At 36.6% G+C, this 15185-nt stretch overlaps 1 protein-coding gene across 11 annotated transcripts in view; it reads left to right on the top strand.

Annotated features, from left to right (window-relative positions):
- Window positions 1-15185, top strand: part of FRYL (FRY like transcription coactivator) — a 271149-nt gene that overhangs the window by 166647 nt on the left and 89317 nt on the right. For 8 of the 11 annotated variants that reach the window (XM_055434635.2, XM_055434636.2, XM_055434632.2 and 5 more), the window contains 6 exons: window positions 2087-2131; window positions 4844-4947; window positions 5139-5247; window positions 7524-7610; window positions 9668-9839; window positions 10309-10441. In XM_055434635.2, coding sequence (XP_055290610.1) covers window positions 2087-2131; window positions 4844-4947; window positions 5139-5247; window positions 7524-7610; window positions 9668-9839; window positions 10309-10441 — 650 coding nt within the window. The remainder of the gene's footprint in view (window positions 1-2086; window positions 2132-4843; window positions 4948-5138; window positions 5248-7523; window positions 7611-9667; window positions 9840-10308; window positions 10442-15185) is intronic. The other 3 variants (XM_055434641.2, XM_055434638.2, XM_055434637.2) reach the window with 1 other exon arrangement.

Below are 15185 nucleotides of genomic sequence, written 5' to 3'. Positions count from 1 at the left end.
ATCTGCTCACTTATTATAGAAATATGGCAGACATGGCTTTTTATTTTCTGTTATTCCTCTAAGTTAGGGTTAAAACTGAAAATCTTAAACTTTGAAGATAATGAAACCAAGGCACAGAGAAATTAAATGACTTATCTCTGATCCAATGGCTAATCATAATGTGAGAAATAGGACTGGCTCTTTTTTTCTCACTTAAGGATTGATTTACTAGACAACATTATTATGTATACATTTTTTAAAAATGATTTTACATATCATTTTGAAAAATACTTTGATTTCTTAGTAAGGTAGACTAAAAATAGGTCTTCCCAGAAGTATTTTTGGCTGTTTCCCTCCATAATATACATACATTGATCTTATTCATATTTGGATGAGAATTGATATATTCTCTTTGCTTTATTTATGAAAATTCCCAGAATTAGTCAAACTAGTTAAATTATTTATGCCATGCAACCAGAAAATGAGTTTCGTTTAATTAAATACATTATATTGTTTTCTGTCCTTATTTTGGTATTTCATACAGATTTAGGTACTGAAAGGGTGGTGATGATTTTCTGGGTAGTATTTTTCTTCAAACTTATAACAACATATTTTAAGGCACACAGTTTAAGTGTTTCTGGAAGATTGCTTTGTTTCATGACAATTCATACTTTTCTGTTGCTTGTTGGAATGTTTTATATATATACGTTTCCACCTAACATATTTGCAGTTCTTTCGCAGTACCTTAACTTTTTTTTTTTTTTTTTTGTCTTAAGGCTTTCATTTAAAATGCTGTTTTCTTTGAACCCTTACCTCCTATTAAACATTTCTGGCATATTGTCCATTTTCATTAATGGCTGTGTCAATCTGCCAGGCTAAAGGAGATAAGAGCCACTTAGCATGAATATTTGGAATATAGTTGTCTTGACCATTAACCCTTAACTTACATTAAGGCTCTATTCAGCAGAAATTTTATGACTTGGTTCCTACTTGTTAAGTTTTATATACTGTGGCTATGCTGCATAGTTGAGGTAAGGAGTTGAGTATTCAGGGAAAAACTATGCTAGTTATCTGTTGTGACAGGTACAACTTATTTGATTTGTATATAGGGAAAATTGGTCCAAGATGAAGGTCTTACCTAAATTGATTTTGCTTTGAGATTCAAGTAATCTCTTGATCTCAAAGTAATCTAACACTTTTTTTAGACCTACTACTTCTTCAAAGAAATTTTTATTAATATTTATTATAGGCTAGATTCTCTTAGTACAGTATCTCATTTAATTTTTACTATAACTGAGGCTGATAGAGATCAAGTTTGCACCTAAATCCATCTAGTTCCATAGTTTCTGTTCTTTCTGGTCTACCATGTTACCTTATAATGTACTATAAAGAATATTGCTATATTTAAATATTTTAAAATATACTTCTGGCTATAATTCTGGAGTATTAAAATGGCATTATTCTCTAGATTCATAAGAATAAATATGATACATTTTCAAGGTACTTTAAAATAGTGCACAGTTTTTAAAAAATTATCATACTAGTTTTTGAAATTTGTGACCAGAAAAATGGCCATTAATCTGTAGGTCCATAAATAGCATGAGAGAACAACAGTTTATTTTCACTGAAAATGTTAAATCTGCTATTTTTCTCCCAAATGTGATTTGGTAGTTTCCCATCCCCCTGTGTTTATGTCAGTTGAGGTCATTAGGTGGAAAATGATTTTAAAGTTTCTGAAGAATGAGAGAGAGAGGAATAAGAGTAGGTGCCATATAAAAATAATTGAAATATTTTTTCTACAGTGTATTCTTCTTTTCTTTTAAAAATGGAAACTTGCCTAAAATTAAATGCTGTACTTTTAGAGGAAAAATTAGATAGTTGAAACTTTAACTATTTTCTCTCAGTGTTGTAGGTGTATCCCATGATCCTTGATGCCCAAATTATAGAATTTGTTTCCCTAGTGTGTCTAGCCACTCTCTTGGAAATTTCAAATTTCTTCTAAATAGAGACCTTGGTGAAGAGCTGTCTTGTTTTGTGCTTATTTTCATCTAACATGCATGTGCTGCATCTCATGTTTATGTTTGCTGTCTCACATTGCTTTATTTAGATGCCATCTAACAACAGTATCAGAAAACAAATAGAAACTCTCCAGGTGAGTCGTGTTGATGTTACAAAGTAAAGTATTGCTTTACCTCCTGTAAGTGTGGCTTTTCCCCCCCTTCCCATTGCTGCCTTGCATGTCCAGTGTATTTATTCAAACCTGCTTCTTGTGTTGTAAAAGAAGAGGCACGCACAGCAGGAACTTTCTACCAAAGGTTTAATATTAATGTGGCCCCAAGAAGACAAATTTAATAGAGAGATATAATACCGAATACTGATCTTTAGCCATCATCTTCAGTTTTAATGTATTCTGTTTATGTTAGCTGTTATGATAGCTTTTTATATAATTTTTTTTTAATAAATGATACTTTAAAAATATTTTCCAATGAAATTAAGGAAACAGTAACTCAGACTGAATATGATTTTGATGCAACACTTTAAAATTTCAATCCTACTGGTTTGAGTTTAAATAAATCTCTTTTTTTGTTTTTGTTCATAGTAGGAAAAGGTGAAGAAACACTAAAATGATTGCTGCCAAGAGCATATTTGACTGACATCAAAACGTTATTATATGTTAATAAAACTGGACTTTATTAATGTAATCTGATTATTCAAATTAGACCAAAACTGTAACTAGGGAACTATGTATCTTTGTTTAAGGATTAGATTAACTGAGGATGTTTTCATTATTCAGACATGTATAGCAGCATTTCAGTGACCAAATAAACAATTATACGATTTTTAATCACTTTTTATCTTGTTTGGCATTGTTCTTTATAAAATAAATCTGCTGTATAAAACACAGTAGTCCCTCTTGGAAAGTTTGAAAATCAAATTTTATTTCATGTCAGATGCCTCAGCATATAAAATAATCTAATTTATATGAGAAGAATTTTTATGTGAATTAGACTTAGATTTTTAATATATACTTTATTATATGTTGATTTATAGTATTCATATTTTGAAAATATAGTTAACAAAGTGAAAGTATTACTTGTAGTGTACATAAAATCAACTGAACACTTATTTTGCTGTCTGAGACCTTGTATTTAAGTGCTAGAAAAGAAAGTATTTCAGAAAGCTTGGTTGTTACATTAGAAACATACTATATATGTGTAACTATATATATTACTTTATTTACATTAGTAACAAATTCATAAAAAACTACTTGGGGAGTATATTTAAAATTTGGAATCATGGATTTGACAGTAGAGGGAGAGACTGATTTTTAGACTCTGACCAACTGAATAGTTCATATTCCATTCTGAATTATATCAAATCTTCGTATACATAGATGTATAGAATTATAGCCATTCCCTTCTGTAGGGGATCTTTCTGACCCAGGGCTTGAACCCAGGTCTCCTGCATTGCAGGCAGATTTTATCGTCTGAGCCACCAGGGAAGCCCTATTTTTTCCCCCCTAGTGGTTGTCTTTTTAAAAAACAGCTCCAGTAGTGACCTTTTTGCATTGCTTCTAATCATAGGGAGCAGATGTCTGTTATTCTGTAGTCTGAAAAAATATAAGATAGAATGGCTCAGCTACTTCATATTTAAAAACTCCCTTTTGTCCATTGTTACATATAAAATAACTTTTTAACAATAGCAAATCCCTCAAGCCAAATTAAATAAATGTTAATTTATAGGACTAAATGCACTAATAAAGATGATTATTAGCTAATTTTCAAATTTTACAATTAAATCTCACTACATGACTTGTCATTTGAGAACTTCACTTTTTATAATAGCTCATGTGAAGAAAAGGTTTGTTGATCAAATTGTGATTGAAGTGGATACTTTTCTCATTTTAAATAATAATGTTCTTGTTCTAAACTAAAAATTAAGGGTAAACACTTGACATGTACTGAGCATTTAAGATGTGCTAGACAGTGTTCCAAGTGCTTTTCACGTAATATAATAACTTCCTTAATCTGTGAGGTAGGTACGGGGTACCTTGTACCCTAATCTCCATTTTAGAGATGAGGAAACTGTTTCACCAAACAGTGTAACAGTCTCCAAGGATGAGGTTTGACTGCTGCTGCGTCACTTCAGTCGTGTCCGACTCTGTGTGACCCCATAGACAGAAGCCCACCAGGGTCCCCTGTCCCTGGGATTCTCCAGGCAAGAACACTGGAATGGGTTGCCATTTCCTTCTCCAATGTGTGAAAGTGAAAAGTGAAAGTGAAGTCGCTCAGTTAGCGGCTCCTCCATCCATGGGATTTTCTAGGCAAGAATACTGGAGTGGCTTGCCATTGCCTTCTCCGGAGGTTTGACTAGTTATTACTAATTTCAGAGTCTATACTTTTAACCCACCATTCCATATTTCTTAAGTATTATCACTCAATAATATTTTGCATTGTTTCATAAGTGCAAATATCTATAACAGCATTTGGTGTTCTAAATTTTAACTGTTTATGAGCTGCAATGAATTATGCAAAGATGAATAATCCTTTCATCATTATGTCAGTATTGTTGTGGGACCCATTTACCATCAGGTAAGTTGAACAGAAAATACATAATTCTAGTATTTTACTCTTTTGTTTTGAGAATACAAGGAATGACTCAATTTCCTTATTTATGGTTGCTTTTGAGCTCTCTCTACTTACCATATACCAAACATATACTTACATATTGAAGCCTGTTTTGTATTGAATAAAAAAGGGAATGGAAAGGACTTTTAATTATTGATAAAATATAATTGATCTTAAATTTATTGCAAGTACTTTAATAAATAAGCTTATTTTTATTCTCTTTTGTTTCTAAACAGAATAAAGATCCTAAAATGTCTCGAGTTGCACTGGAATCTTTGTATAGATTGTTGTGGGTCTATGTAATTAGAATAAAATGTGAAAGCAACACTGTAACTCAAAGGTGAGTGCCTTTGTTTTAAAGCATATTTCAAATAACACCTTGGATAAAAATAAATAAATAACCACACTAATGAATTTTAGTTAACATAAATACCTTGAGGAGGAATATGAATTACCTTGACAGGATGGGAATTTTGCTCATGTTTTGTTAGTCTCATTCTCTCTTCATGACTAAATCTTTTTTCCTTCTAGTCGTCTTATGAGCATAGTGTCAGCACTTTTCCCGAAAGGTTCACGAAGTGTGGTTCCTCGTGACACACCTCTCAATATATTTGTGAAGATTATTCAGTTCATTGCTCAGGTGAGTGACTGACTCACAATACATATATACGTGGAAGTTTTAAGAGTGACTCAGACTCCTAGAATTTGTTACACATCTAAAAGCATGGTAGCAAAACATTTTTTAATAGTGAATAGTGAAAAAAGTATGCTTTAAAAAGTAAAAATTAAATGAGGCTAATGATTGATTTTTGTGTGTGTGCAAAATATGTTTAAATCATTGATCTACACATTGGAGAAGGAAAGGAAATTCCCACAAGTGGAAGCACTCAAATCTCATAATCCTACTTTTAGTCTATAAATTAATTAATGCCCGAGTATCTTGAAAGATAGGGGAACACTGTTTTCATAATTACATTAATCTAGGTTCTCAGGTACAGACACTAGAATCCACTGTAGATAGTTGAACCCAATGGGGTCTTTTTATTTTTATTTTTTGACCACCATGTGGCATGTGGGATCCCAGTTTCCTGACCAGGGATTGAGCCTGTGCCTTATATAATAGAAGGGCAGAGTCTTAACCACTGGACCACCAGGGAAGTCCCCAAAGGGTCTTTTAAGCAATATAGATTGTTCACAGCATCGCTAATAGGACAGAAGAAACCATAACACTGGACTCCAAAGAAAGCTGCTGCCTCTGCCACAGTCAAAGAAGCTGCCAAATTAGGAAGTGTACCCCCACGTGCTTCAGAATCATGCGCTACCGTGATCCCACCAGTGAAATAGATTCCTTTCTCCCTGTCCTCCTCCTCCTCTACCCCAGTTCCCTGGGTTTCAATCACATTCTGAAGGCCGTTGTTCAAAGGCATCCTGGGAAACGTCATGTTAGCTTTGGAGCCTCTGCAGTAAAGGCAGTATACTTTTAACATTCAGTTCAGTTCAGTCGCTCAGTTGTGTCTGACTCTTTGCGACCCCATGAACCGCAGCACGCCAGGCCTCCCTGTCCATCACCAACTGCCAGAATCTACCCAAACCCATGTCCATTGAGTCAGCGATGCCATCCAACCATCTCATCCTCTGTGGTCCCCTTCTCCTCTTGCCCTCAATCTTTCCCAGCATCAGGGTCTTTTCAAATGAGTTAGCTCTTCACATCAGGTGGCCCAAGTATTGGAGTTTCAGCTTCAAAATCAGTCCTTCCAATGAACACCCAGGACTGATCTCCTTTAGGATGGATGGGTTGGGTCTCCTTGTAGTCCAAGGGGCTCTCGAGTCTTCTCCAACACCACAGTTCTAAAGCATCAATTCTTCAGCCCTCAGCTTTGTTTATAGTTCAACTCTCACATCCATACATGACTACTGGAAAAACTATAGCCTTGATTAGACGGACCTTGGTTGACAAAGTAACGTCTCTGCTTTTTATTATGTTGTCTAGGTTGGTCATAACTTTCCTTCCAAGGAGTAAGCGTCTTTTAATTTCATGGCTGCAATCACCATCTGCAGTGATTTTGGAGCCCAGAAAAATAAAGTCAGCCACTGTTTCCACTATTTCCCCATCTATTTGCCATGAAGTGATGGGATTGGGTGCCATGATCTTAGTTTTCTGAATGTTGAGCTTTAAGCCAACTTTTTCCCTCTCCTCTTTCACTTTCATCTAGAGGCTCTTTAGTTCTTCACTTTCTGCCATAAGGTTGGTGTTATCTGCATATCTGAGGTCATTGATATTTCTCCCATTAACATTAATTCATATGTATTCTCCTTTTGTCCAACTAGATTCAGGAGCTTCTTCTGGTCACAGACAAGTATTCTTGACACTGTTTGTATAATTCTTAACATGAGCCGTGGTTTGGGAAGATTTCCAGAGAAGGGAACTGCTACCCACTCCAGTATTCTGACCTGGAGAATTCCATGGACAGAGGAGCCTAGCAGGCTACAGTCCATGGGGTCACAAAGAGTCGGACATGACTGAGCGACTTTCACTTCACTAACATGATAACCTAACATATACAGGCAGAGCCCCATTTTATTGTAGTTTGCTTTATTTTTCCTTGTAGATATTGCACTTTTTTTTTTTTTAACAAATTGAAGGTTTGTGGCAACTCTGTGTTGTCGGATGATGGTTAGCAATTTTTAAGCAATTACTTATCTTTTAGTTAAGGTTGTACATTGTTTTCTTAGGTATAATGCTATAGTACAGTTAATAGACTACAATATAGTATAAACATCATTTTTATATGCACTGCTAAGCCAGAAAATTTATGTGACTTGCTTTATTGCAGTCTAGACCAAACTCACAGTATCTCCAAAGCATCCCTATAGCAGTAGAAACTGATAAGATTTTATTGTTTTTCTTTTTTCTAGGAACGTTTGGATTTTGCAATGAAAGAAATAATATTTGATCTTCTCAGTGTTGGAAAATCTACTAAAACTTTCACCATTAATCCAGAGGTAAAAAAAATTATAGTAATTTACTATCCTATGTAATTAAAAAAATTTTTTTTTAGAGCACAGTTTCTGGAATCGAAACTCTTAGGCTTAAATTCCTAGTTAAAGACAAATTAAAATAAATGTTATTTCCTACTTCTTTGGTCCTGTTATTCCCTAGTAAACTCCTATTTATATTTTAGATATTAAATTTTCAGATTGTTTAAAGATATTTTGTGAACTAATTGCTTATTGGACTCTAATGACACTGGAGAATGTATAAAATTACTGTGCTGGTTCTTCTCATAATCAAATCTTAAGGTATATATTTAGTAGTTTAACAAGTGAGCTGGAAAGTTATTGAAGCTTTTTATTTGTAGGATTTTTAAGATAGATTAATAATTATTTCCTGATTTTTTAAGTGAGCAGAAATGACTGTTTTTTATAGATGATATGCTTAACAAAATGTCTTCTATGACTATGTGAAATGACCTTTTGATATTTAGACTAATGTCACCAGCATATGTCATATATAGTAAAGCTGAAAACCTTGATCTTGGACAAATATATATATATAAAGGAAAGTTTTATTTTCTTCTTGTATTCCAGTGAACTTTCTTATATACCCACTGGGATGCATATGCCCATTTAGAGACCACTGGTGTAGGTCATGAATAGTGACAGCTTGGGCTGAGATGGTGTGGTGTGGATAGAGAGATCATTTACTGAGAAAAGAAACATTGAGAAGATACTGAGTTTGTGGGGAAAGTGCCTTTGGTTTAAACATGGTGAATCTGAGGCATCTTTTTGACATCCAAGTAGAAGTATCAGATTGGTCTAAGGGTTCAAGTTCAGAGAAATGAGGTTTAAAGTTAGGGGTATTTTGGTACGAGTGGTAGTTGAAGACATGTAAATACGTGAAATTACTTTGGAAGAGAACATGTAATGGTAAGAAAAGGCAACCTGGGAACTTGCCTTGAAGCAGCCTAATGTTTAATTCCCAGGTAAAGGAAGGTAAAGGCAATGGCAAGCCACTCCAGTACTCTTGCCTAGAAAATCCCATGGATGGAGGAGCCTGGTAGGCTGCAGTCCGTGGGGTCGCTAAGGGTTGGACACGACTGAGTGACTTCACTTTCACTTTTCACTTTCACACATTGGAGAAGGAAATGGCAACCCACTCCAGTGTTCTTGCCTGGAGAATCCCAGGGAAGGGGGAGCCTGGTGGGCTTTCGTCTGTGGGGTCACACAGAGTTGGACACGACTGAAGTGACTTAGCAGCAACTTAGCAGCAGCAAAGGAGGGTAAATCTGAAATGCGGGTAGATAAGACACAGCCCACAGTGGTACAGATGTAGTCAAGGAAGGGAGTGTTTAGGGGAAAAGAACTCTTTGACAGTGTTCCATGCTGCTGAAAGGTCAGATAGAATGAAGGAAAAATGCCCACTGTCTTGAGCAGTATGCTCACTAATGAGTGAGAGGGAAGTATTAACGGGGAGGGATCGTTCCATTATGCTAGTTGAGTATAGTGAATAGGAATCAGATATGTTCAGTTAAAAGGGAAATGTTGAAGGTGCAAGAAAGAGAAAGAATGACTTGATAGTGTAATTTCCCAGTAATGCAAGAGCAGGTAGGATTCTATACAATAACTAGGAATATCAGTACCCCTTGATTGTAACAAGAGCGAAGGAGAGGAAGAAAAGGTGCAGATATAAATAGGTCAGTGTACTTTGCAGTGAGAAACTGAGGAAGATTGGTGGTTTCTTACTATGTCGTGGGAGACAAATCATCTACTCAGAGAAGGGAAGGTACAGTATCAGGGTAGTAGAGTTGAGGAAGGAATGGGAGAGTTTTGAAGTAAGCTAGAAAACAGGAGAGCCAGTTGACCTCAGAAATGAAAGTGGCACTTGGGAATTTGATGTTAAATTCCAGTGCCTGGGCTGGTTTAAAAAATGTTGAACAGAGAGGTTCATTTTTCTTCTATCCTTCTTCCTCCCATCCCTCACTATTATTTGATGAGATGTTTTTAGCCTGAAAAAAGAGGAATTTTCTGACATTTTTATTTTGAAACTTTTTTCTCTGAAGAGAATGAACATAGGCCTCAGAGTCTTCCTGGTCATCGCGGACAGTTTGCAGCAAAAAGATGGTGAACCGCCAATGCCAACGACAGGAGTTATCCTTCCCTCAGGAAACACCTTGCGTGTAAAGAAAATTTTTCTCAATAAAACCTTGACAGATGAAGAAGCAAAAGTCATAGGTTAGTGCTAACTGGAATAAATAAATAATATAGTTTAATGTTCTTTTGTGAAAGTTTATGATCAAATCTAAAATGTATATATTTGGCTACATACATTTATTTGCCTATGAATGTATGTGTCAGGTTATTCCAGTATACAGAGTGATACAAAATGAATACATTTTCTGTAATATCTGGAAGTTTTCATGTTAGAAGGCTTTGGATTAAATATTTTCTTACATGATATTATTCATTGCATCTTGTCCTTCTTCAAATTCAGTTGTGTGCATAATTTTTATACATTTTCTCCAATATACTGAAGCTGATCATCAGGGAGAAGAGTAGGTCAAAGTCAGAATTTCTTTTGGAACATCAATAAGCTAATGCCAATTAAAAGTCAATAACCTTTTATATTTTACAGAGAATAATCAATTATTCTATGTCTAATGTTTGACATTTTATAACTGAGTTTTTTTTTCCCCCCCTCCAGGAATGTCAGTTTATTATCCTCAAGTGAGAAAAGCATTAGATAGCATTCTAAGACATTTGGACAAAGAAGTTGGGAGGCCCATGTGTATGACTAGTGTGCAGATGTCCAATAAGGAGCCTGAAGATATGATTACGTACGTAGTCAGCAATTTCTCTTCAATGCTATTTCAGTTTTGATAAGTACAGAGGGTTGATTTTGTTTGTTCCCTTACTTTTTCTTCTGGAGTTTTCCCCTGTTGCCATCTGCTGCAGTTTTTGATACAGTGATTCTTTCCACAGGGTCAGTTTTACTCTTTTATGTGCTGTCAAACCAATGTAGATAGCAAAAGTCACCCTTGATCCATACAGTTCGTTGTCAGTGACGAGGCCTTATGGATAAATCCTAGTTACCCCAGATGTGTGGGGACATGGCTGGTTTCAGTCAGTTCAGTTCAGTCGCTCAGTCGTGTCCGACTCTTTGCGACCCCATGAACCGCAGCACGCCAGGCCTCCCTGTCCATCAACTGCCAGAGTCCACCCAAACCCATGTCCATCGAGTTGATGATGCCATCCAGCCATCTCATCCTTCGTCGTCCCCTTCTCCTCCTGCCCTCAATCTTTTCCAGCATCAGTGTGTTTTTCAATGAGTCAGTGCTTTGCATCAGGTGGCCAAAGTATTGGAGTTTCAGCTTCAGCATCAGTCCTTCCAAAGAACACCCAGGACTGATCTCCTTTAGGATGGACTGGTTGAATCTTCTTGCAGTCCGAGGGACTCTCAAGAGTCTTCTCCAACACCACAGTTCAAAAGCATCAATTCTTCGGTGCTCAGCTTTCTTCGCAGTCCAACTCTCACATCCTTACATGACCACTGGAAAAACCATAGCCTTGACTAGACGAACCTTTGTTGGCAAAGTAATGTCTCTGCTTTTTAATATACTGTCTAAGTTGGTCATAACTTTCCATCCAAGGAATAAGCGTCTTTTAATTTCATGGCTGCAGTCACCATCTGCAGTGATTTTGGAGCCCAGAAAAATAAAGTCAACCACTGTTTCCCCATCTGTCTGCCATGAAGTGATGGGACCGGGTGCCATGATCTTAGTTTTCTGAATGTGGAGCTTCAAGCCAACTCTCCTCTTTCCCTTTCATCAAGAGGCTCTTGAGTTCTTCTTCATTCTCTGCTATAAGGGTGGTGTCATCTGCATATCTGAGGTTATTGATATTTCTCCCAACAATCTTGATTCCAGCTTGTGCTTCCTCCAGCCCAGAGTTCTCATGGTGTACTCTGCATATAAGTTAAATAAGCAGGTGACAATATACAGCCTTGACATACTCCTTTCTCTATTTGGAACTAGTCTGTTGTTCCATGTCCAGTTCTAACTGTTGCTTCCTGACTTGCATACAGGGTTTCTCAAGGGGCAGGTCAGGTAGTCTGGTATGCCCATCTCTTTTAGAATTTTCCGCAGTTTATTGTGATCCACACAGTCAAAGGCTTTGGCATAGTCAATAAAGCAGAAATAGATGTTTTTCTGGAATATTAGTGTTTTTTGATGATCCCTCGGATGCTGGCAATTTGATCTCTGGTTCCTCAGCCTTTTCTAAAACCAGCTTGAACATCTGGAAGTTCACGGTTCGTGTACTGCTAAAGCCTGGCTTGGAGAATTTTAAACATTACTTTACTAGCGTGTGAAATGAGTGCAATTGTGTGGTAGTTTGAGCATTCTTTGGCATTGCCTTTCTTTGGGATTGGAATGAAAACTGACCTTTTCTAGTCCTGTGTCCCTGCTGAGTTTTCCATATTTGCTGGCATATTGAGTTCCGCACTTTCACAGCATCATCTTTCAGGATTTGAAATAGCTCAACTGGAATTCCATCACCTCCACTAGCTTTGTTCGTAGTGATGCTTTCTAAGGCCCACTTGACTTCACATTCCAGGATGTCTGGCTCTAGGTGAGTGATCACACCATCGTGATTATCTGGGTCGTGAAGATCTTTTTTGTACAGTTCTTCTGTGTATTCTTGCCACCTCTTCTTAATAGCTTTTGCTTCTGTTAGGTCCCTGCCATTCTGTCCTTTATTGAGCCCATCTTTGCATGAAATGTTCCCTTGGTATCTCTAATTTTCTTGAAGAGATCTCTAGTCTTTCCCATTCTATTACTTTCCTCTATTTCTTTGCATTGATTGCTGAGGAAGGCTTTCCTATCTCTCCTTGCTATTCTTTGGAACTTTGCGTTCAAATGGGCATACCTTTCCTTTTCTCCTTTGCTTTTGCTTCTTTTCTTTTCACAACTATTTGTAAGGCCTCCTCAGGCAGCCATTTTGCTTTTTTGCATTTCTTTTTCTTGGGGATGGTCCTGATTCCTGTCTCCTGTACAGTGTCACGAACCTCCATCCTTAGTTCATCAGGCACTCTATCAGATCTAGTCCCTTAAATCTATTTCTTACTTCCACTGTATAATCATAAGGGATTTGATTTAGGTCGTACCTGAATGGTCTAGTGGTTTTCCCTACTTTCTTCAATTTAAGTCTGAATTTGGCAATAAGGAGTTCATGATCTGAGCCACAGTCAGCTCCTGGTCTTGTTTTTGCTAACTGTATAGAGCTTCTCCATCTTTGGCTGCAAAGAATATAATCAGTCTGATTTCGGTGTTGACCATCTGGTCATGTCCATGTGTAGAGTCTTCTCTTGTGTTGTTGGAAGAGGGTGTTGGCTATGACCAGTGCATTCTCTTGGCAGAACTCTGTTAGCCTTTGCCCTGCATCATTCTGTACTCCAAGGCCAAATTTGCCTATTACTCCATGTGTTTCTTGACTTCCTACTTTTGCATTCTGGTCCCCTGTAATGAAAAGGACATCTTTTTTGGGTGTTAGTTCTCAAAGGTCTTCTAGGTCTTCATAGAACTGTTCATCTTCAGCTTTTTCGGCGTTACTGGTTGGGTCATAGTCAAATAGATGCTCTTATTTCCAGAGCTTTGTTCAACAAAAAAAAAAAACCTGAAAACCTCCTGGGAACTGAGGGTACAGAGGGAAATAATGTATGAGTAGTTTTTTGTGTGAGAAACTACCTCACCTCACTCTCCACCCCACTCCCAGGACTGCTTGTCAACACACAGTTTCCATTTATTGTTAAGGAGTTCATTCTCAGAAAGATATATTTTATGGCAACAACTTCTTTTACTTGCTAGAAAGTATCCATGTATTTTTTACAAGAGGACTTTTTTATGTTGTTAATATCTGCTTTGTAGGTCTTAGACCACCAAATTGGATACTGGATCTCTCAATGAATGTATGGTTACTATATATTGTTATATGCTAACATCTCTGTGCGTGCTAAGTCACTTCAGTCGTGTCTGACTCTTTGCGACCCCATAGACTGTAGCCCTCCAGGCTCCTCTGTCCATGGGATTTTCCAAGTAAGAATACTGGTGTGGGTTGGCATTTCCTCTCCAGGGGATCTTTCTGACTGAGGCATTGAACCTCATCTCTTTTGTCTCCGCATTAGCATTGGCTGGCAGGAACTTTACCACTAGCGCCACCTGGCGAGCCCCAGGAGAGTTTCTCTAATGTGAAGGGTTTCTTTTTTTCCCCCTTGCATTACTTTCTCTGGGAAATCTTCATCCTTTCTGTCACACTTGCCTCGTTTATGCCTATGAATCTGCCCTCACTGAGTTCCTCTGACTGCATATGTTGGGTCTTCAGTGACAGCAGTGTCAGCTTGAACTCATCAGCTGTTTCTTCTGTAACTCCATTAATGTTTGATTCGAATTTCACTTCCAGTGTTCACTTCCTTTTTCCTTTGCTGTACTTTAATTTTTGTTGGCCAACTTACTCTTTTGATTATTCATTTTTGTCCAGTGTCACCTGATTTACCACTGGAGACAGGGAATCAACACAGCTACACACTTTTGGCATGTGAACCAAATAACAGATGTATAATGACCAATCATGACAGACTTAGAAAAAATTGATGTGATGAAATCATTGGTTATGATACACATCTGTTATTTATATTCTGATTTGTAGGCTGAAGAGCTAATAGGGAAGTTTGGCTATCCAATTACTTTCAGTTAATATCAGGTAACAGAAAATTGAACCACACTGTTGGGGACTGGTATTATTTGACTAAATTATGGTAACTGAAATCATGCATATTGGGACAAAGCTAAGAGAAGACTGACTATATACAAAATCACTAAAAGTAAATAGTAGGTTCATTGCCGCTATAATAAATACTGACCCCAAAACTCTTAAAACAATTTAATTCTTTTCTATATAAGAATTGTTTTATTGTGCCAGCTGAAGGACAATTTGTGTCAAATAAATTAACAGCTTTCCCTTGAAATATAGACCACAATAAAAGTCAGTATATGAAAGGTTAGATATTTAAAATAAATAAAATCATTGAGTAACTAGGGAAAATACAGGTGAATTAAATTGTATCAAGCATCTGGAAGAACCAGGATTTCCAAATTTCACATATTTTATTACATAAACAATATGCTTATTTTTGTGTGTGTTTGTACATTCTGAAGTAAAATAAAAAGACAAGAACAAACAATACCACCAGTGGTATATGAGAATGTCTGTTTTCTAAAACTCCTGTTAGTATATGATGTTGAAAATAAAGAAAATTTTTTATTAATTTTATAGGCCCTCCAAATAACTAATATTAGGTTATTTAATGTCAATATTATTTATTTTAATAATTAAGTATACATCAAAGGTTAAATCAGAGATTTAACTTATTTGAAACAATTAATAAACAATATAAATGTGCTCAGCCATGTCTTACTCTTTGAAACTCTATGGACTATATAGCCTGCCAAGCTCCTCTGTCCATGGAATTTTCCAGGCAAGAATACTGGAATGGGTTGCCATTTCCTACTAGAGGGTATCTTCCTG

The sequence above is a fragment of the Moschus berezovskii genome, chromosome 5, assembly GCF_049115385.1.
Source record: "Moschus berezovskii isolate FMDL1 chromosome 5, NW_MosBer_1.0, whole genome shotgun sequence".
NCBI classification, from domain to species: Eukaryota; Metazoa; Chordata; class Mammalia; order Artiodactyla; family Moschidae; genus Moschus; species Moschus berezovskii.
This window is presented reverse-complemented; position numbering and strand designations above follow the sequence as displayed.